The sequence below is a fragment of the Haliotis cracherodii genome, unplaced genomic scaffold (assembly GCF_022045235.1).
Source record: "Haliotis cracherodii isolate W230 unplaced genomic scaffold, xgHalCrac1.p SCAF_6, whole genome shotgun sequence".
In the NCBI taxonomy this organism is placed as follows: domain Eukaryota; kingdom Metazoa; phylum Mollusca; class Gastropoda; order Lepetellida; family Haliotidae; genus Haliotis; species Haliotis cracherodii.
The window spans coordinates 3,389,692-3,411,610 of record NW_027266319.1 but is presented as its reverse complement, the minus strand read 5'-3'; the positions used below and the strand labels follow the sequence as shown (position 1 = coordinate 3,411,610).

The 21,919-nt window shown below is 41.8% G+C and overlaps 1 protein-coding gene across 3 annotated transcripts; it reads left to right on the top strand.

Annotated features, from left to right (window-relative positions):
• The first annotated feature begins 3,192 nt into the window (after positions 1-3,192).
• On the top strand, positions 3,193-20,443 carry LOC139445149 (uncharacterized). 3 transcript variants are annotated; one of them, XM_071226251.1, is made up of 6 exons: positions 3,194-3,352; positions 10,066-10,207; positions 10,827-10,969; positions 12,541-12,703; positions 17,183-17,441; positions 17,804-20,443. In XM_071226251.1, the coding sequence occupies exons 1-5, from the start codon at positions 3,307-3,309 to the stop codon at positions 17,415-17,417; spliced, it is 729 nt and encodes a 242-aa protein (XP_071082352.1). In that variant the 5' UTR covers positions 3,194-3,306; the 3' UTR covers positions 17,418-17,441; positions 17,804-20,443. The 3 variants fall into 3 exon arrangements, with proteins under 3 accessions (XP_071082353.1, XP_071082352.1, XP_071082351.1); XM_071226252.1 differs by having other exon boundaries at positions 3,193-3,352; positions 10,069-10,207; positions 17,183-20,443; XM_071226250.1 differs by having other exon boundaries at positions 17,183-20,443.
• Positions 20,444-21,919: the final 1,476 nt, after the last annotated feature.

Below are 21,919 nucleotides of genomic sequence, written 5' to 3'. Positions count from 1 at the left end.
ATGCGGCTATTTATTACCAATCATAGTGTCAATCCTCCTATTTGGGCAACTTATGTTAACACACCGTGAAGATCCGGGTAGGAATAGGTCTTCTGCAACCCATGCTTTCCGTAAAAGGCGACTATGCTTGTGGTACGAGGCGACTAACAGGATCGGGTGGTAAGATTCGCTGGTGAAGTTGATGAATGTCATCATATCCCAAATGTGTAGATCGATGCTCACGGTGTCAATCACTGGATTGTCTGGTCAAGACTCGATTATTTACATATATAGCTGGAATATTGCAGGAAGTCTGTGATAGTGTTTTAGTCGTGTGTACACCCTCCAGAGAGTAACAAATTGTGCAACACAGGAATGATTGAATAAAAGTAAAGATGGAGAAATCTACAGTACTTCTCAATATTGTCTTGAATGTGAACATTAAGTACTGCATATTGAAGCATCATATCTGAATTGTAAGTGGATATAATTAAGAGATAAACCTGAAAAACGCTGAAAATGTCCCCAGTGTCTGCGTGAGGTAGGTAGGTAGGTGTTGAATATCCAGCGACAACGTTTCTATTCCCCAACTTGCATCTTTAACGATAGCCGGCGGTTCTTGGAAATCATGCTGTTCTGAGAAACCCCCACTGTAGTGAAGTATGCGGTGGCCAGGAAACAAACACTGAGTGCAATACCTCGTGCAATATGAGTGAGTGAGGGAGTTGGGTTTAACGCTGCTTTTAACAGTATTACTGTCATATCGCGGCGTGTCAGTTTAATGTGGGAGGAAAGCCCGAAGTGATGCAGCTCTCAGACATTTACCACTTCGGTGAAACCCACGAGCACGGGTATGGTGCTGACAAACCTAGAAACACAATCGGGGCGAACCGGGATTCGAACCCACAATCATAGGTTTCTGGCGTCCCCAAGGGACGCAACTCTGCACAGCGAATCGCGACGACTGGGCCACCCGTGCCCACTCGTGTAATGTTATCAGTTTATTGAAAGAGGCTGAGGCAATATTTTTAGTGTGCAAATAACGTTAAATGCTTATTTTGGATTGCGTTGTTTTGATGATAAAAAGGACAAACCCAATACCGTAGATTTTAACTGCATATTTGAGCAATTGTATTTTGAAGTGTCCACTAATATAGATGTATATATATATATATATATATACATATATATATATATATATATATATATATATATATATAGTGTGTGTGTGTGTGTGTGTGTTTGTGTATGGTTTGTTTATCTGTATGTGTTTTCCAAACACGTCAGTGTGAAACGGATACTTATAGAAAAATAACCTACAGTAAACTACACTTATATAGAATTCAAAGGGACCACAAATTTTAGTTCGTTATAACCGTAGTTCGTTATAAGCATATATACATCATATCTACAGCAAACGTTAGGGACAAAACAGTAAGTTCGTTATATCCGTCAGTTCGTTATAAGCGTGTTCGTTATAAACGTAGTTTACCGTAATACCAAACGTGACTGTGTGAGTTACATCAGGTTGAGAGTTACATGGGCTTGAGGTATTATGAGCATGAGAGTTACATGAGGTTGAGAGTTACATGGGCTTGAGTGTTACATGAGGTTGAGTGTTACATGGGCTTGAGGTATTATGAGCATGAGAGTTACATGAGGTTGAGAGTTACATGGGCTTGAGGTATTATGAGCATGAGTTACATGAGGTTGAGAGTTACATGGGCTTGATGTATTATGAGCATGAGAGTTACATCAGGTTGAGTGTTACATGGGCTTGAGGTATTATGAGCATGAGAGTTACATGAGGTTGAGAGTTACATGGGCTTGATGTATTATGAGCATGAGAGTTACATCAGGTTGAGTGTTACATGGGCTTGAGGTATTATGAGCATGAGAGTTACATCAGGTTGAGTTTTACATGAGTTTGAAGGTTACATTGGCTTGAGGTATAATGAGCACGAGAGTTACATGAGGTTGAGAGTTACATGGGCTTGAGGTATTATGAGCATGAGAGTTACATCAGGTTGAGTGTTACATGGGCTTGATGTATTATGAGCATGAGAGTTACATGAGGTTCAGGGTTACATGAGTTTGAAGGTTACATGGGCTTGAGGTATTATGAGCATGAGAGTTACATGAGGTTGAGAGTTACATGAGGTGGGAGTGTTACATGAGCTTGAGGTATTATGAGCATGAGAGTTACATGAGGTTGAGAGTTACATGGGCTTGAGGTATTATGAGCATGAGAGTTACATGAGGTTGAGAGTTACATGAGGTTGAGAGTTACATGAGGTGATGCATGTGATTTCGGAACTTTACATGCAAATCCTGCATGCGACAAACTATGCATCTCGAATCATGGATCTATGACGTCACATGTGATGCGTTCATGAGCATCGGTTCACACAACATAACTGTATGTTCGTCTGTGCATCGAATTAATCCAATTTCTCGTGAATATGAGTAATTCTTCATATACCAACCAAAATGTATGATATTCGCGTTTCTTTTGTCGGCGAGTATATATCGGATATACCATACAGTATATATTCCACTTACACTTTATTCCGATCGGAGCTTATTGTTTTAAATAGTACAATGGTCCACACGGGTTGCGACCCGTGAAGATCCGGGATAGAACAGGTCTTGAGCAACCCATGCTTGCCTTAAAAGGCGACTATGCTTGTCGTAAGAGGCGACTAACGGGATCGTGTGGTCAGGCTCGCTGACTTGGTTGATGCATGTCATCCTATCCCAGTTGCATGGATCGATGCTCCTGATGTCAATCACTGGATTGTCTGGTCCAGACTCGATTATTTACAGACCGCTGTCATGAAGCTGGAATATTGCTGAGTACGCCGTTAAACAAGAAACACCAGCATCACCACCGCACGGGCTGCAGATGTCCTCGTAATGTTGGATATAAGAGTGCAGTGATGACATATCTATTTGTGTGAAATAAGCCTGGCGCTTTACGGAATGACTTTAATAATTCGGATTACGTTAAGGTGTACCCTTCTTATATTTATGAGTTTGTTAGTATAACTTGAGAATAAATTACAACTATATTCTTGTATACAAATACAGATTCCGCAATCGTTGTTAGACTCCGGCGTGTGTTATCCGCATCAAGGCCTTGCGCTATCATCGATTTCCATGGCAACCTCATTCCTTGAGGTTCACCGTGACAGAGGGTCAGCGTAAAGCGCTTCCGCTTCCCAGGAATGCTGGTACTTGCATGTATTAACACCGCAGAAGCTGATTAAAAAATCTTCTTTCTAGACAGAGGCAGCAATCGTCTCGTGTACGTTTCCTTGAAGAACCATGGAGTTTTACTTATCACTGACAGCCCTGGTTCTGTGTGCTTATGGTAAGTATCACTCCACTAGTGATCACTGGAAGGGGACATTGCTAATTATGGATTCCAGGGTTGGTCAAAATACCACATCATTTTCCTATCAATTGAGGCAAGGATAGAGTCAGCTTGTTAAATAAATGTCAACATGAACGCGCCTCGAAAATGTATCATTCATGTATTATATATGTAGCTTGCCTTATAGCGTATGGAATATTTCTGTAACAATACATTTTGCAGATTATGACAAGTATTAGGGGGACTGATAAACAGTTTTACAGTTTGGCCTCCAGACCCGGGCTGTGGTTCCGGATATTGGTCCATTATATAACAATCGCTGCATTGTACATTGGCATTGATAGCAGCACCAAAGGTCAAAGTTCATATTCAGCCCACATTTTGTAATACTACTATTTCTCTATGTTTACATTTGAACTGATAAAATTGGACTAAAAATGTCCATTGTAATTTGCAATTGCGATTTGAGTTCGTTGTCAATACTATACTTTGCAAATTACATTTAAACTCCGACCAGGGAATTTGCGGGATGGCCCGGTTCGTCATTCTGATCAATGTTTTATTATGTCACAGTAGCGATGATCATGACTAACGCATCGCATTATATATGCCGCGACGGAACACCATTGTGTAGACGGATCACTTGTGGGACGTTTTCATTGATCGGGCGATGACGCCAATGTCTGCTTCGCCATTTTGGAAAGGATGATGATTAATGATTCCTCGTCGTGAAACATGAAGCAAGTTCATCTGATACAGCTTCATTTAGGTTTTTCATGATGCGTTCTGACTGCAGAACGTACAGAGCGAATTGTTGCTAATAGTGGCGTCCACATCGACTGTGCTGCCATGATTTTCGCTATGATATTGTTGTTACATCAGTCTCAGAGTTACTTTTTTACGAGCGTGCTTATCCGGTTGATAATTGTATATAAATGGAAGCATAAATTGGTGACATTCCAAATGTCATAACTGGCAGCCAATAGATCAATTGTCACTCGTGGTAGATCGAGCATGCATCAGTGACGCAATACCGTGTAACACCAACAATATATGCACATACATTAATGATTGATGATTCGTCAGCCCAAGGCCACTGTGGACTTAAATATGCACGGTATCTACGCTGACAATGCATGATGGTCACGACGACCTACTATGTTATCGACTACAGTGTATTTTGTCTAAAGCAAGAGTTCCTACATGCCCCATGTGGTGTCGGATTAAACATAATCCATTCTAATTTCGTTCGCTAAAAAGAGCGGCTTCAGCGCTGGGGTACGAGAGATCAATGGAGGGAGTGCGAGTTTATCATCCACGCAGACACTGACAGCGCCCTTTCCACGGCCACATCAGCGGTAGAAACTTGTAAAAGCTGGTCTCTGTGTTCTACATTTGGTTTCAAATTCTAAAAATATTTTTTGTTTGCTGTTCCGATGAATCAGATAACACCGTTCTTTATTACTCAAGGGAAATTTGTTTTCCTTCTTCGGGCAGTTAATGGCATACCTCGGCTTCTGCAAATGATAAAGCTCTGAAACATTGCGTTACTCTTATACTAGCTAAAGTGGATCGAATGAAAACATCATCTAAATGTACCATAAAACTCAAACACCACCACATTGTTAGTTGTTTTAACGCACTGGTTTGTCTGGTCCTTGCAGGGTTGGTTTGCAGGCTTACATGATACAACTGGGTTATTTCCACTCGCTAGTTCTCTGGCACCATCGACCGTCTGATGTAGATCGATCTGATTCCATGAGCAATATTGCATTTTACCCCCTTCTCTGATTAAATCGCTATGTTCGATTTGGTAGTATTCAGTTTTAGGTAACAGACCAACAGATTTGAACATACTGGAACGTATATCTATATATCGCAAGTCTTGATGAAAAAGGTATTGCATTTGATATATACAGGTACATTTAGACTGTTCCCTACAAGACGTAAACACAATATGTTGTAATCAAAACATATTACTGGATTAACAAAGAGCGCAGCCTGGCTTCTAAAAGTAACTCAAACGTATATTGTCTTATTTTGTTTGTTTGTTTGTTATTTGTTGTTTAACGCTGCACTCCATTCCTGTGTTGCACAATTTGTTACTCTCTGGAGAGGTGTACACACGACTAAAACAATATCACAGACTTCCTCCTGTGATATCCACCTGCAGCCCTTGTTTGTTATTTAACGCCACACTCAGCAATATTCCAGCTATATGACGGCGGTCTGTAAATAATCGAGTCTAGACCAGACAATCCAGGGATTGATATCATGAACATCGAAGTACGCAAGTGGGATATGATGAAATGCATCAATCAAGTCAGCGAGTCTGACGTTCGAACGTTCCTAGGCAAGTGCACTACTGTCAGGAACTATGTCAGAAACACATCTTACCACAACCATCCTCCTACTGATGATCAAGAAAGTTATTATACTGAACAACAAAAGTTCCTGTGACATTGAATGAGATTTAATGCAAAGTTATGTTTTTTTGCCAAATCTGAGACAATTTCGGTTTGCAACAGACAAAAGACTCCTGTAAGTGTTTTATTTGCTATACTGACTTCAGAAAATGCGTGATTTCATAAAAAAAAGCATGAACATGCAAAAATGTCAATTTACAAATCAATAGCGTGTGTGTCTACCTCTGGTGATGCAAGCAACACATCTTCGTCTTATGGAATGGACCAGGCGTCGCACAAAGTCCTGTGGGATATCTGTCCATATCTGCTGGAGCATGTTTCGAAGTTCCTGGATTGTTACATTGAGAGAATCCTGAACAAGTCGTGCAATATGAGGCTGGGCGTTGTGATGTTGAAAGGTAATGCCTGGGCCATGACGACGCAAAAACGGTAGAACAACAGGGCCGATGATCTCGTCGCGGTACCGCTGTCCATTGAGATTTACCTCTACCACTATCGAATCCGTCCATCGTTATGGCTGAGGTGAAAACGAGACTCGTCAGTGAATAGAACTTGTACCCACTGCATGGCCGTCTAGCGTAGACGCTGTCTGCACTACTGTAGACGTGCTTGACTGTCCAAATGGGACGTCTGGCGGGTCTTCTGGCGACAATCCTTGCACATCTGAGGCGACGACGTACGGTTTGTGAAGATATTCGTCGAAGGCCAAGGATGCTTCTTGCAGTCACTGTTGCTGGCTGGAATCGATTTCGTAGGTGTGTTGTTCGAATCCAGTTGTCTTGTCGATTATTGGTTACGAGTGGCCTGCCACTCCGAGGATGGTCTCTGACTGCATTCGTCTGTCGCCAACGTTGCCATAAACACCAAATGGTGTTTCTGTGGACGTTAACTTGTCTTGCAACATCAGGTTGACTCGATCCTGCTTCAAGTATACCAATAGCTCGCGGACGCTCATTTTCGGACAGACGTGGCTATTCGTAATGTTGAATAATTGCGTAATTTTATATTTTTCTGAGTGGTTGTTGTCAGCACGATGCTAAACATTGCATATCGAATCCCGTTAACGCACATGTTTTTATACCCATTCTTGGGTAGTGAAATGCAAGGGGCTTGCATAAAAGTAAACTTTTGCACGGAATGCATGCTTTTCTGTAGCAGTTGCGTTTTTGTGACTAGATTCCATACATGTACTACAATATTGAAACCACACTTTACTTGTTAGAAAAATACACTAAAATATTGGTGTCACCAACATACCAACCCTTACTCAGAAAAGAGCTGACGTCAACCTCGAAAACCAATAGACGACTATCCAAAGTTACACATGTTTCCTGTAACTCAGTGACGGTGAAGATCAAGTCATAGCATTTTTGTCCAATGACCAGCTTACAGAACCACAAGCAGCCGTTGCAAGCTACATGGATAGAACTTTTCCAGCTGCCCCCAGTTGTGTAATCAGCACTACAGCTTCATGCTTAGCAGGTACAACTATGTATTCATGGTGTTATGGCTTCCTCCAGACCACCAGAGAACAACGCACCACGACTGTTTTGTTTGATCATGTAATGCAGATCCTTAACAGACCACCGAGTCCAACTATCATTTAGATATTCTTTGAGTTAACTGTCATTCAAGCCTCGACAGGAACGTTTCACAAACTGAAGTTTAAGGCTGTGTTTTGCCATTATACCCAGGCAATATTGAGACTCATGGAGTTGACTTGCTGTTCACTTCAAGGAAGATCCACAAGTTAAAAAATGAATCCGGATTACCACAACTTCCATTTCGCCGTGTGTGTTCAAGATGCATGGCTGAAAGCCGTGAGTGACACACCTGGAATTCCGTGGTGTGATGACATGAACGACAATGTCGTATCAATAATGATTACGCTCGCTTTACGCTGCGCATCTGGAACCACCGCCCTACTGTAGGACCATGGACACACCAGAGCCTGGAAGGTTGCCATTCAAGACTGAACGGTTCCATGCAGCAGCAGCATCCAACATTACAGATGTGTGGAACTCACCAAGAAGATAGAGATGTCAGAAAGAGCCAAAGTCAATACACAGACTTTTGAGCTGCCCCTTCTCCAAGGAAGAGAGTATACAAATATACTAAAATCCGATTGTTTACTGAGGAAAGGCGTAGTGGCCAGAACACTGGCTGAGCTTCTTGAGACATTTACTTAATTAGGTTGAATTGTACACATCTCTTTGATCTGTTTTCTAAATTCTACAGAAAGCATACTATGGTTTCAAGTCAGCGTATTTGGACTAATGCCTTTTATGAAAATGACCAATAAATTCTAAATGGTCAAACTTTTGTCTTTCTGTGAGAGGCTCATCTCATAATAATTTCAACAAGTAGCAGGCAAAGGATCAGCTGTGCGCCAGACAATTACCACTGTGATTATGAGCGGTCTGCATTATGGGTGGTCTTGGAGGATACCATTTAGACAAGTGGGCCGTGTAGACGGGCAACGTAGACACTATGGAACACTAGATACCAATGAAGGATTGGAAGTGGACTTCATGATGAAAGCACGAAAATCACACATCTCTTTCCATTTATGTACCAAAGTTGGTAAAGTCATCATTCTGTATTACGTCTTTTGTCGCTGAATCGATTAATCGTTTTAGTGTAAAGTGAATTTATTCTGTGATGTATAAACCAATGCAAGGAGTTAATTCTGCAGGTCTCATTATAACAGTCATCAAATAAAAACGTTGTGTAGATATGAAAATCGATTCCCATTAAAGAAGCAACGCTGTTTTTGCCATATTCTAAAAAGCTACTCATTATCTTCCCTTTTTTATTTCTCTTCCCACTTTTGACTTACGTCACCATGATTCACGAAATCTACTTACGGTATTCGCAGGTGTCTGGCTTAGTAGTTAGTGAACCAGAAGATGTTTTAGTATTGCCATGATATATTTAGCATCTCTGGCTAAGCATGGTTGAAGCATTAACGAGGTGACATTCTGTCTATTGAAAAGGACAATTTGAACACTATAAAACTGCAGTCCCTGTTTTACGTGTCAGTGTTGTTTCTGTTATATGTCAGTGATGTTTCAATGGTGTGCCGGTGATATTTCAGTGATGTTCCAGTGATGTGTCAGTGATGTTTCAGCAATGTGTCAGTGATGGTTCAGTGATGTGTCAGTGATGTTTTAGTGATGTGTCAGTGATGTTTTAATGGTTTGCCGGTGATATTTCAGTGATGTTCCAGTGATGTTTCAGTGATGTGTCAGATATGTTTCAATGGTGTGCCGTTGATATTTCAGTGATATTTCAGTGCTGTATCAGTGATGTGTCCGTGATGTTCCAGTGATGTGTCAGTAATCTTTTCAGCGATGTTCAAGTGATGTTTCAGTGATGTGTCAGTGATGTTCCAGTGATGTTTCAGTGATTTGATAATGTTGTGTTAGTGTTACGGCATCGATGTGTCAGTGATGTTTCAGTGATTTGATAATGTTGTGTCAGTGTTACGGCATCGATGTGCCAGTGATGTTTCAGTGATTTGATAATGTTGTGTCAGTGTTACGGCATCGATGTGTCAGTGATGTGTCAGTGATGTTTCAGTGATGTGCGATTGATGTTTCAGTGATGTTCCAGTGATGTTTCAGTGATGTTTCAGTGATGAGCCATCGATGTGTCAGTGATGTGTCAGCGGTATGTCAGTGATGTGCGAGTGATGAATCAGTGATGTGTCAGACATATGTCATTAATGTGTCAGCCATTGCATGTGGTCCTGTGCACAACGCAACTTCACAAATAAAATTGCACAGTTAGAGAAGTTATCTTGACCTAGCTTGACGGGTGATTGAACTCAGCAAGGAAAATCACTTTGCTCGATTCGCCTTTGTTTACTCAGCATTGGATTAGTAGGACATGATGATATCTTCGTTGTGCAGAGATTGCGTGAGTGTGTTCATAGTTTAATGTCACACTCAGCGATATTCTAGCCACATTACGAGATCCCGTAAATAATCAAATTAATGATTTTATTTTTTTTAAATTATCACTATTACACTAATTAGTGCTATTATTGTTATTACATTTTACCATAACCATTTAATCATTGGTGCGGTGGGGTAGCCTAGTGCTAAAAGCGTTTGTGGTAACGCTGAGGGCCCATTTTCGATTCCCTACATGGATACAATGTGTGAACAACGACACACATTTCTGATGTCCTCCGTCGTGAAATTGGTAGAATATTGCTAAAAGCGGAGTCAAGCCATACTCATATTATGATTTTGATTAATATTATCATTATTATTTCAGCAGGTCTGGCATACGCAGGGAAATGTCCAACTAATCACGCCAAAATCATCAAGTCGTGCGCACAGGATATTGAAGTGAATATCCAGTCGGCACAGGGCCACAAGTTTATCACCGACCCTGAATACACCACAAAGATATGCGAGTAAGTTGAGAAAATAATTTGCCATGAGGTTTTCCGACAAGAAATAAATCCTTTCCCTGACATGATATGAAGAATAATGTACTTTGGATTCAATACATTTATTTCGCTACACCTTTCAGTGTCTTGAAACACTGACTGTAGGCAACACAGTCGACAATGGCATATTCTGTGCTCTCACGTCGCTATATAAGTGAAATAATCTGGAAAGCGAAAACTAACTAAAAGCGACAAAATGCTTTCCATAATCATATGAAATCTCTGCTAAAACAGTGATGGCACCAGGTGTTCGCGAAACCTCCATGATTATCTGGGTTAAAACTGGTTTTCACCAACCCATGTTTGTCGTAAGAACCAACCAACGGGATGATGTGGTAAGGCTCGCTGACATCGTTGATAAATGTCATCGTATACCAATTGCGTTGATCGATGCTCGTGACTGATCCAGACTCTGTTATTTATAGACCGCCGCCATGAAGCTGGAATATTGCTGAGTGTGGCGTTAAACAAAAACATCCTCTCTCTGTTTGTGACAAGGCGAGTATCCGACCCCATCGGCGTCATCCTTTACACGCACATGTGTTATTGTGTTTGTATGCCATGCATCAATGACTTTCAACAGGGGAGGCGAGATAGACAAGGCTATCGACTGTATGGAGACTGTCTACAAGGACTGCACAGAATCAGGGATAGAGGACAAGGACCTCCCCATCAAACCGGAGTCCTGGAGATCCGCAGTGAAGGAAGTGTGCAAGAACAAAAAATGTCAGTACTTTTTGCCAATAGAGATAGCTGTCACCTCTTCTCTCACTACTCCAAAACCGAACACGCAGACAGTCCGTTTGACTCCAAATGAGAACGATGAATTGCAAAATAACTCGAAATCCAGAAAAGTATATGAAACATTAATACGGTACTTGACCATGAATACCCTGTACCCAACAAAATCTGAATTTTGTTTATTTTAAGACCCATGACGGATGAAGTTCTTTAAGAAACTATCATGTAATTTTGTATAGAAATGTGTATATGACACGTAGGGGGACAAACCGTGGAAGGCACAGCGCAAGCACGGTCTGCACGTGCTACACAGACGTTTTTGTAGAAGCCGTTGTCTTACTGACTTATGCTTATGTTATACTGTCCAGTACATGTGTCCATCCTATAATGACATAATCCCCAGTCACATTAACTGCCAGGGACTCGTTTCAGCAGTCCTCCTCTCGTTTATTCCCCCGGTTATATCACATAATTTCTCTCGCTCATGAACTTGAATCCAAAGGAAAACAAAGAATGTTTTGAAAATAGGACGGCATTAATTACATTCGCAAAAACGGCCAGTTATACGAACGATTTCGACTTGTTAAAACAGAGAGTTTTCAATTAATTAAGGGAGTGGAGTCCGTTTGCTTTCTTGCGTTCCCACCTATATTGAAAATACCATGCATTAATTTAAGCAATGCCTGTGCGTCATGCTTTCAACGACTCTTTGATTGCCATGACCAAAAGCACGAAATGAAAGTTTGGGTGTTCATAATGATACACAGACTAATCATGTATCATATTATGTATCAAGTGATAAAATATTGTATTTCTTTGAAATACAAATTTCAATATTTCACGAATGAAATAACACTTTATGTGGTACCATTTTAATTAATCGCCATGTCAAACGATCACAAACCAGTTACGAAATACACACTATGTGAACAGATTATTTGTGTTTTCTTATCAAATACAATGTTTTGATTATATTATGACCAGATGAAGGTGACACTATTTTCTTGACAGATTATTATTACATTCCATTGCTGTTCTTACTATCTGTTGTTGTATATGGAGACTGTGTGCTGACGTCTGACCTTGATAAGTAGTGAGCCGTTTTTGTCTTTCACTCCATGTACCAGCCCAAAGTGATGCAGGTCTTAGACGTCTACCACTTATCACGTTGGGGAGGTGGGGTAGTCTAGTGGTTAAAGCCTTCGCTCGTCACGCCTAAAACTCGGGTTCGATTCCCCACAATGGGGATATGTGTGAAGCCGGGGTAAAACCATAGTCACTCACTTACTTATCTCGAGTTTGGTGCTCACGGACCTAGGATGACAATCATGACTAACTGAGCTTAAGGGGCTGAATTGTGTCACTGAATCTTCCCACGAAGTAATTTTGAATCTAAATTTCTTGCTAAAACGGTATTGCTAATATATAGTCGCAGCCGTACAATCAGGTTTTAGAGCTCACAACATTATTAGCTGTCAGTCTCTCATTTATCCCCACGTGTATACATGTACCCCCTCCTCCTCCGCATCTTCATCATGATTGTCGGTATATTTCAGTCCTCGCGGACAACGCCAGCTGCATGAAGAAATCGAGGAAGGAGATGAACACTTGTGTGCAGAACTTCACGAATGCAGCTCAGGTACAGAGAGGGCTGAAGCAAGTGGACTTCGGAGCGAAGGGCAAAACTAACCAGAGGGAGTTGTATCAGCTTATCTGCGGGTATGTATGTCCACAAGGATAGGATTCCAGGGATTCTGTCCTGTCCCACACCGAAACAAAATAATTTCCGTACTCATAAGAACTCACTGCCAAAAGCTCTGAATTGTACGATCCCGACTTTATTTAATAAGCATGCGTTTGTATATCAGTAGCAAATAGTGATTATACCAGGTGTTCGCGAAAAGGTTGGTTTATCTTGTCCCACCGGTATCCCCCGCTACAAACACGTGCACAGGCATGTCAAGTCTCACCTAAAAAGCACGGGAAAACAAATACAACATATGTCAAAAGTCAGAATAAGGAATTGTAACCGCGACGTGTCCTTTAACACGTCCCTGCTTCAATAACAGTTACCGTCACGTGTCCTTTAACACGCCTCTTATTTAATCAGTTACCGTCACATGTCCTTAACACGCCCCTTGCTTCATCAACAGTTACCGTCACGTGTTTTATAACACGTCCCTGCCTAGTTAACATCTACCGTCACGTGTCCCTTAACACTTCCCTGACTCAATAACAGTAACCGTCACGCGTCCAATAACACGCCTCTTGCTTCAACAGTTACCGTCACGTTTCCTTTAACACGTCCCTGCCCCAATAACAGTTACCGGGACGTGTCCTTTAACACACCCCTTGCTTCGACAGTTACCGTCACGTGTCCTTAACACGCCTCTTGCCTCATCAACAGTTACCGTCACCTGTCCCTTAACACGCCACTTGCTTCATCAACAGTTACCGTCACGTGTCGCTTAACACGCCCCTTGCCTCATCAACAGTTACCGTCACCTGTCCCTTAACACGCCCCTTGCCTCATCAACAGTTACCGTCACGTGTCTTTTAACACGCCCCTTGCTTCATCAACAGTTACCGTCACGTGTCCTTTAACACACCCCTTGTTTGATCAACAGTTACCGTCACGTGTCCTTTAACATGCCCCTTGCTTCATCAACAGCTACTGTCACGTGTTTTATAACACGTCCCTGTCCCATCAACAGTTACCGTCACGTGTCCCCTAACACGCCCCTTGCTTCATCAACAGTTACCGCCACGTGTCCTTTAACATGCCCCTTGCTTCATCAACAGTTACCGTCGCGTGTTTTATAACGCGTCCCCGCCCCATCAACACTTACCGTCACGTGTCCTTTAACACGCCCCTTGTTTCACCAACAGTTACCATCACGTGTCCTTTAACATGTCCCTTGCTTCACCAACAGTTACCGTGACGGTTTTTTATAACTCGTCCCTGTCTCATTCACAATTACCGTCACATGTGCTTTAACACGCCCCTTGTTTCATCAACAGTTACCGTCACGCGTCCTTTAACATGCCCCTTGCTTCACCAACAATTACCGTCACGTGTTTTAAACATGCACCTTGTTACGTCAACAGTTACCGTCACGTGTCTTTTAACACGCCCCTTGTTTTATCAACAGTTACCGTCACGTTTTTATAACACGTCCATGCCCGATCAACAGTTACCGTCATGTGTGCTTTAACACGCCCCTTGCTTCATCAACAGTACCGTCACGTGTTTTTAACACGCCTCTTGCCTCATCAACAGTTACCGTCACGTGTCCTTTAACACGCCCCTTGCTTCACCAACAGTTACCGTCACGTTTTTATAACACGTCCATGCCCGATCAACAGTTACCGTCATGTGTGCTTTAACACGCCCCTTGCTTCATCAACAGTACCGTCAGGTGTTTTTAACACGCCTCTTGCCTCATCAACAGTTACCGTCACGTGTCCTTTAACACGTCCCTGCCTCATCAACAGTTACCGTCACCTGTCCTTTAACACGTCCCTGCCCCATCAACAGTTACCGTCACCTGTCCTTTAACACGTTCTTTGCTTCATCAACAGTTACCGTCACGTGTCCTTTAACACGTCCCTGCCCCATCAACAGTTACCGTCACGTGTCCTTTAACACGTTCTTTGCTTCATCTACAATTACCGTCACGTGTTTTATAACACGTCCCTGCCCCATCAACAGTTACCGTCACCTGTCCTTTAACACGCCCCTTGCTTCATCAACAGTTACCGTCACGTGTCCCTTAACACGTCCCTTGCTTCATCAACAATTACCGTCACGTGTTTTATAACACGTCCCTTGCTTCATCAACAATTGCCGTCACGTGTTTTATAACTCTTCCTGTCCCATCAACAGTTACCGTCACGTGTCCCTTAACACGTCCCTTGTTTCATCAACAGTTACCGTCACGTGTGTTATATAACGCGTCCCCGCCCCATCAACAGTTACCGTCACCTGTCCTTTAACACGTTCTTTGCTTCATCAACAGTTACCGTCACGTGTCCTTTAACACGTCCCTTGCTTCATCTACAATTATCGTCACGTGTTTTATAACACGTCCCTGCCCCATCAACAGTTACCGTCCCGTGTCCATTAACACGTCCCTTGCTTCATCAACAATTGCCGTCACGTGTTTTATAACTCTTCCTGTCCCATCAACAGTTACCGTCACGTGTCCCTTAACACGTCCCTTGTTTCATCAACAGTTACCGTCACGTGTGTTATATAACGCGTCCCCGCCCCATCAACAGTTACCGTCACCTGTCCTTTAACACGTTCTTTGCTTCATCAACAGTTACCGTCACGTGTCCTTTAACACGTCCCTTGCTTCATCTACAATTACCGTCACGTGTTTTATAACACGCCCCTGCCCCATCAACAGTTACCGTCACCTGTCCTTTAACACGCCCCTTGCTTCATCAACAGTTACCGTCACGTGTCCTTTAACACGTCCCTTGCTTCATCAACAATTACCGTCACGTGTTTTATAACACGTCCCTTGCTTCATCAACAGTTACCGTCACGTGTGTTTTATAACACGTCCCTTGCTTCATCAACAATTGCCGTCACGTGTTTTATAACTCTTCCTGTCCCATCAACAGTTACCGTCACGTGTCCCTTAACACGTCCCTTGTTTCATCAACAGTTACCGTCACGTGTGTTTTATAACGCGTCCCCGCCCCATCAACAGTTACCGTCACGTGTCCTTTAACACGCCCCTTGTTTCATCAACAGTTACCATCACGTGTCCTTTAACATGCCCCTTGCTTCATCTTCAGCTACCGTCCGGTGTGTGCTCCTGCTCTTGTATCCTGCCCTTGCCACTAGTCAGCCCTCTTGCCGCCTGCCATTGTCCCTCTCTTTCCTTATTCGCCCCTTCTCCCCGCCCCTGACCATGTCTCCTGCCCCTGCTCTTGTCACCTGCCCCTCCCATCACCACGACTTCCAACTACCCACGCCTGTTCTGTCACTGCATCTTCCTTCCTTCTCTTCCCGGCCGGCGCGAGGAGCGTTCGTGCATGTGTGCTGAACACGGGAAGTGTAACCACAGCAGTATCGCCGCTGAAACGTGTTAAAAATAGATTCAACCTCATGAAGGAGTCCAGAGTTCTCTCCCTTTTTGTCGCCTCCCTTCCTGGCCTACAGCGAAGGCGTTTGATTGCAGACCATTGTACCGCAGACGGCTGAATGCTCGCCGACTCGATCAAAACCAAACTCACTCAGCACACAGTTTCTCTTGACCCTTTCTTGTACAGAGCATCCACTAATTAATTTTCTATTTTAAACAAAAAACAAACTTGAAGCAATACCATACAGGGTGTAACTTCTTTGATGGGCACTTAGAAGTTGGAGTACAAAGTAAGGTTAAGATATATGGATGAACTTCTTTATTACAATTGAGAGCGACGTTTGGTCACCGGCCAGTATGTGTTACCCTTCTGTATACGTAACAGGGTCCCATGTTAAACTTGGTTCCCACCAACCAATGCTAGTCGTAAGAGGTGGCAAAATTGATGGGTGGTTTTATCATTCTTCGTCTGGTTTGATACAAATAATGTGCAAGGGATAACAAGGATGGTGGCCGAACACTTAAACTGGGGAAGGAAAACATATCCTGCCTGTCCCAAAATACCTCGCCAACCCCTCTCCCCTCAATCCGCAACACAACCGCACTCCGCCGCACTCAACAATATTCCAGCTATATGACGGCGGTTTGTAAATAATCGAGTGTGGACCAGACAATCCAGTGATCGACATCATGAGCATCGATCTACGCATTTGGAATACGATGACATGCATCAACCAAGTCAACGAGCCTGACAACGTTAACCCGATCCCGTTAGTCGCCTCTTGCGACAAGCATAGTTGACTCTTACGGCACGCGTGGGTTGCTGAAGACCTATTCTAATTGAAGTGATCAGCAATGCTTTGAGTTTGTATCGTGGGGTCGCTTGCGGAAACCAATGTGGATCTAAATCTATCTTTAGATCATCTCTAAACTCAATCAGCTTGTTTTTTTTATATTTGGGGCAGATACTTTGATGTTTCACTCGGCGGTAATAAGAAATGTTGCAAGTTATTTATCCCCCCCCCCCCCCCCCCCCCCCCCCCACACACACACACCTGTTAAAAAACCAATTTATAAAAACCAATCGCCTCCATTGCAGACTGTCCGAGAACCTGATGACATGTTTTGACAAGACTCTGTTGAAGCACTGCCCGCCGAAGCTCGAGAGAATCATGGATGACGTCTTGCACAAGTTTCTCCCTCCAGTCTGCCATCCCGCAGAAAACAAAACTAGCTACAAGACCATCAACGACACGAACACCGCCGCCTTGTCACTCCCAGCCACTGTAACACTGGTCGTTAGTGTATTCATGTGCCTTCGGTCAATGGTGTAAATAAAACTGGAAATGCCATGTTTTGTAAGTGTATGTCGGAATAGTTTTAAACAGGCATGTTTAAACCCACTTATTTTTACGATGCATTCCGTTAATATCTTTGACATCTGTTGTGTAATATATTAATATAACATTATACTACTTTTGAAATTAAGGCCTTTGTCTTAAAAGGCCTCAACTCAGTCAGGTAATGAGAATATCTTTCTATACGTAGAACCCGAAAAATACTCTTACAAGCATGGTCTGGACTTGCTTTGGATATTATATATATATATATGTAAAATATAAGTTGTTAAATGTTTGTAATTCCTCTTTAAGATATATAGATAATACGGATGTTTCTAATTATTCGTGCTAATGAATGTTTTCCCGGGTGTCATGCACAGTAAAACCTCGTTTATCTGGTCCGTGGTCTGCCTTGTGACAGTAGGTTGTTGGAGAAGCCTACACAAGACCCATCTCAGCGCGTGACAACGTCATCACGTTGAGGACGTCTTCACATACAAAGGGGAGTTACTCAGTGTAACCATGATTCGTTTATCCCCCCCCCCCCCCCTCCCTCAGATTTACATCTACAACATCTATTGCAAATTCGTTTATTCCGATTTGATTTCTACTGGAGCAGCATCCTCTTCAGTTGTAGTACTGCTGTAGAAGTCCTCCAGTATTAGACTGCGCCCAATGCCATTGAAGCAATCAGAGTATGATAGTGTAGTTTAATGGTCATGATAACTACAGGAAGAATCCAGTTACTACAATAACAATAACTGCCCAGTATATAATACATATTCAGATTGAACAAAGTATTATCCTTAAGAATCTACATAAGGCCATCAGAAACGACATGAAACTGCATGCTTGCCGTAAAAGGCGACTATGCTTGTCGTAAAAGGCGACTAATGGGATCGGGTGGTCAGGCTCGCTGACTTGGTTGATGCATGTCATCGATCCCAATTGCGTGGATCGATGCTCATGATATTAATCACTGGATTGTCTGGTCCAGACTCGATTATTTACAGACCGCCGTCATATAGCTGGAATATTGCTGAGTGCGGCGTTAAACAAGAAACCAACCAACCAACCAAACATAAAACGTATTTGAAATAAAACATACCTCATAGAATTATCTAACGTAAAACAGATGACGATGTTATGTTATACATGTATTGATGTCGAATTGTACACAAGTGCGTTACTTTCCACATGACGATTTGAAACCTAAGATGCTTACACGTATTATATGTTCACCGTGCATAATCACCTAATTGTGGGGGCACAGATCTGGTGAAGAAAACGTTGGTGGCGGAGAGTAGCTGGATGGGTGACCGTGTTCGGGACCTTGACTCCTGAAAGATTGTAGGGCTTCGGTCCGGCCCCACAATGGAGTATACGTGACGATCGTGGTGACACCATAGGCAAGAGTTGGATGATCCCCAGGCAGTTGAGAATGCACATCGATTCACCTGGTAAATGGAATTTGGCGCATTACACATGGACACACTTTAATGCAGTTCAATATTATTAATGTACAATATGTAATTCCAGTTAGATCACACAGTGGTGCTTATTAGAACAACGTTGGTGCTTCAACAACACATTAGCACACCTCTTGTCGTTACGAGAAACGAGATATACTTTGAAATGACAAATTTCATAAGCGAACAGATTGGTAAGGTTTACGCCTTGACAAACTTTGTCAATTTTGGATAACCATTTTTTTAAAATAAAATCCACTTGAATCAAATGTCTATCGAAGCACATCTATGTTTGTGAGAAAGTGACATGCTCAAAATTCCGACACCGATAAAAAAAGTCGTTCCAATAAATGTCATAATGTGTTGCTTCCTCGGCTTCTTTGTATCATGACGCAGTACTTGCGAAGTGCACCATTTTATGAGGCAAAACTGGAATCTCAATTTTTGTATCAATATCATGTGTATATATTTCCACCAGGTACATTGAGGTTTGGGAAGACTAAGTCAAGTCAAGTATTGTACACTGCCGGGCAAAAGAAAGTATACACTTGAAAATTTGATTTGACCAAAACATTACAAACGTTATCACAACGCTATTAGGCTGGCATGGTGTGACATTCCAATTGATATGATGCATGAATGCCTATGACAAAACAAATATCAAATATATCACCATCGAAAAAACATGTTTGTGTCTTCCACCATGAAACATGAGTGTATGCTTTCATTCGCCCGGCAGTGTATATGTGTTAATGCGTTTGGATTGAAATGGCATTATTTAAGGTCGTGAACAAACACAATAAACAGTTAGCGATAAATATGTAAGTGTCTTGTTCAGTAATGGGCTGCTGAAAATGGTTGTAGACGTGTTAAGCTGACCGTATTTAATATCTGTGCCAGCTCACTCTTGTTATGATACGTTTATGTTAATGTTGCGTTATAATTACGTTACTCAAAACAAGAAAGGTAAACCTTCATGTTCTTTTGTACTACTTTGTAAAAGAAATATTGTCTTTTGCATGTTATAAAGTCACTGTCCATATAACACACGTAGTGCCATTTGAAGTTGTCCAGCTGTGAAAGAAGATTATGCTTAATGTGAAGAACGGACAGATTTATTGACTAAGATGGATTAAAAAGTAAATGTTTTATCAAACTTTTCTGCAGAATGTTATACGGAGATGAGGGATTTCTATGCAAGATAGCTCATGAATTTGTTCGATTCGTCGAGGTGTAATATTTTCATTTCCAAAAGTATAGATATTATTCAATATTTTTAGAACGAAACCATTCGCCCTTAATACTAAAATACTCATTCCTGTCTTAGCGTGCTTTCAATTTGTTGAGTAAAATATCACTTTATGATATACCAAGTTGCATATTGTCTATAGATGTACTGTGTTTGTCTATTTTACATCGTGTATGCCATACAATGTATGTGTGTGTGTTAAATATCAATTATAGTTAATGTTTGTAAGTAATTTCTTTTTTGAATGTACATGTAATATTTGAAAAAAATATCGTAAAGTTCCTTTATAATAAAATGGTCGTTGTGTTCAGAGTGTTTGTTGACATTTGTTTTGTTGTATGACATACAGGGATGACTGCGTGACTGTGTCAGAAGATGTCCAAAAGATCTTTGATCAAGGTTACAACATTCAAGGCCCCATTAAAGCTTTCAAAAACATTATGGTAGACACGTGGAGGATATTTCAAAATTTGACATATCAGTGACAAAAATGATGTCTGATGCAATTCCCTATTTTGACTGGCACCATATGTTCTCGTGTATTTTCAGATGAACAATTGACTTGCCTTTGCATGTGTTTGCGACGGATGCCACCGATGGGGCAGGATACGCTCACATTTTCGCGAACACCTGGTATCATCACTATTTGATAGTGATTCCTAAACACATGCTTGTGATATAGTCGGAATCGTATTATAGACTCTGCTTTAATATGCATATATTTCTATTGGATATGGAAAGGGTTTTGTCGCTTTATTCACATGTATGTGTAGGGACAATCACCGGCGCATGTCACACATCATGTGAAGTTAAGCTGCGCTGGTGGCGGAGAGATGTGGATGGGTGACAGTCCTCGGCAAGCATCACGCCCGAGTGATTCACGGGTACCGTACTGTCATATAAAGAAAAAAAAGTTACGAAACTCTTCCATTAGTATAAGAATATCTGCATAAAGCAAAATCTGTTAAACGATTCCGACTATATCCTTAGCGTCATCGTAAGAAATAAGTCAAACCACTAGTTTGTAGAATACAGTCACAGAAGTAAAGACCGTAAGGATTTCCAGAATGTGTTTGAAAATGGGGAAATGTTTCTCGCACACTTCGGCCAGCTTGAATGTATGAACGTGGACTATTGTTGAACTGTTTGTCAGATATTTTCCCTGGCCATTCTTGTCTGGGTCGAGATAACGTCCCAGGGCCTGCTTTTTCCGAAGATACTACATTGTCAGGGGTTTCCAACATTGAAGTAAAGGGGTTGCAGTTACTTTACAGTGATTTTATCACAAGTTCAATTGGCTATAATGTCATTATTTTGGCGGTTTTCATATATGTTAGTGATATTGTCGAATGCACATATATTTCCACATGTATCCATAACACTTGGTCTGTTTTCGATCAATTCCTCGTGCATTTTGGTCGGAAATTCAGTTTGAAAACGGTTTGGACGTGCAGAGGATATCATAATCAAGTGTTTATAAATCAATAATGGTAGTTATGCTAATATGTCTTCATTCTGGGTGGTAGCGGGTTATTTGACCTTTATTGAAACCTAAGTCACACTTCTTGGCTAATTCTTTTTTTCAAATTTGGCAATCCGAGCGGAAATTCCGATTCCTATGCATAAAGAAACAGATGGGTATAAAGTGTCCTCCTGTGCATAAAGAAACAGATGGGTATAATATCCTCCTGTGCATAAAGAAACAGATGGGTATAAAGCGCCTCGTATGCATAAAGAAACAGATGGGTATAAATTGTCCTGTGCATAAAGAAACAGAT

What these genes read in the sequence shown, in the direction of transcription:
- LOC139445149 (XM_071226251.1), top strand. Translation starts at nt 3,307, where the DNA reads ATGGAGTTTTACTTATCACTGACAGCCCTGGTTCTGTGTGCTTATG. An exon ending in AGTGTGCAAGAACAAAAAAT is followed by an intron (nt 10,970 to 12,540) that starts GTCAGTACTTTT and finishes GGTATATTTCAG; the next exon opens with TCCTCGCGGACAACGCCAGC. An exon ending in TTGTATCAGCTTATCTGCGG is followed by an intron (nt 12,704 to 17,182) that starts GTATGTATGTCC and finishes CCTCCATTGCAG; the next exon opens with ACTGTCCGAGAACCTGATGA.